A 1575-nucleotide genomic window follows, 5' to 3' on the forward strand; every position below is an offset into this window, starting at 1 on the left:
ACGAAAGACTTGCATTGATAGAGCGCCTTTCACGACCATCGGATGTCTCAAAGCACTTTAGGGCGAATGAAGTACTTTTTGAAGTGTTGTAATAAGGGAAACGCCGTAACCAATTTGTGGGGTGTGGGGGATTCGGGTCCCAGGGGCGGGGGATGGGGGGGTCGGGACGAGGGAGCGGGGGGCGGGGGGGTGGGATGAGGGAGTGGAGGGATCAGGACAAGGAAGTGGAGGGTTCGGGGCGAGGGAGCGGCGGGTTCGGGGCGAGGGAGCGGGTCCTCCATTGAAATATCTGTGAACTAATGTGGAAGCAAGTCATCCTCGTTCGAGGGGCGGCCTGTGATGACATGGGAAGTTCACACCGATAGTGTGCATGGGGATAGTGTACATGGGGACAGTGTACATGGGGATAGTGTACATGGGGATAGTGTACACGAGGATAGTGTACATGGAGATAGTGTACACGGTGATAGTGTACACGGGGATAGCGTACATGGCGATAGTGTACATGGGGATAGTGTAAATGGGGATTGTGCACACGGGGATAGTGTACACAGTGGTAGTGTATACAGTAATAGTTACATGCGGATAATGTACATGGGGAGAGTGTACACAGTGATAGTGCACATGAGGATAGTGTACATGCGGATAGTGTACATGAGGATAGAGTACATGGGGATGGTGTACACGTTGATAGTGTACATGGGGATAATGTACATGGTGATAGTGTACATGGGGATAGTGTACATGGGGATAGTGTACATGGGAATAGTACACACAGGGATAGTGTACATAGTGATCGTGTACATGGGGATAGTGTACATGTGGATAGTATACACGGGGATAGTATACACGATGATAGTGTACATAGGGATAGTGTACAAGGTGATAGTATACACGGTGATAGTGTACATGGAGATAGTGTACATGGGGATAGTATACATGGGGATAGTGTACATGGGGATAGTGTACATGGGGATAGTGTACACGGTGATAGTGTACACGGGGATAGTGTACATGGGAATAGTGTACATTGGGCTAGTGTACAGGGGGATAGTGTACACGGGGATAGTATACACGATGATAGTGTACATAGGGATAGTGTACATGGTGATAGTATACACGGTGATAGTGTACATGGGGATAGCATACATGGTGCTAGTGTACATGGGGATAGTGTACACGGGGATAGTGTACATGGGGATAGTGTATCCTGTGATACTCTACACGGGGACAGTGTGCATGGGGATAGGGGACATGGGGATAGTATACATGGAGATAGTGTGCATGGAGATAGTGTACATGGGGATAGTATACACGGGGATAGTATACACGGTGATAGTGTACACAGTGATAGTATACACGGTGATAGTGTGCATGGGGATGGTGTTGTATTGTATGGGGTTAATCACATAGGGTTAATTATGATATTTAGACATTTACAGTGTGTCTCTGTCCCATGCCCCGTGGAATGTTGTTGCTATAGAGAGAGAGGGACGCGACCTTGGGACCACACCAGCTTGTTATGAGACGGTCGGCACCTCGAGATCTCATGCTTTGTGGACGAGGAGCTGGGGC

At 48.6% G+C, this 1575-nt stretch overlaps 1 protein-coding gene across 1 annotated transcript; it reads right to left on the reverse strand.

Annotated features, from left to right (window-relative positions):
• Nucleotides 1-575: 575 nt before the first annotated feature.
• On the reverse strand, nt 576-1151 carry LOC139225813 (uncharacterized). Its single transcript, XM_070856658.1, has one exon. It carries the CDS (start codon nt 1149-1151, stop codon nt 576-578), a length of 576 nt encoding a protein of 191 aa, XP_070712759.1.
• Between the last annotated feature and the right edge of the window lie 424 nt (nt 1152-1575).

This window comes from Pristiophorus japonicus, chromosome 15 (genome assembly GCF_044704955.1).
Source record: "Pristiophorus japonicus isolate sPriJap1 chromosome 15, sPriJap1.hap1, whole genome shotgun sequence".
In the NCBI taxonomy this organism is placed as follows: Eukaryota; Metazoa; Chordata; class Chondrichthyes; family Pristiophoridae; genus Pristiophorus; species Pristiophorus japonicus.

Bases quoted from the DNA above. Each gene is read 5' to 3' on its own strand.
- LOC139225813 (XM_070856658.1), bottom strand. From the start codon at position 1,151: ATGTATGCTATCCCCATGTACACTATCACCGTGTATACTATCACCATG.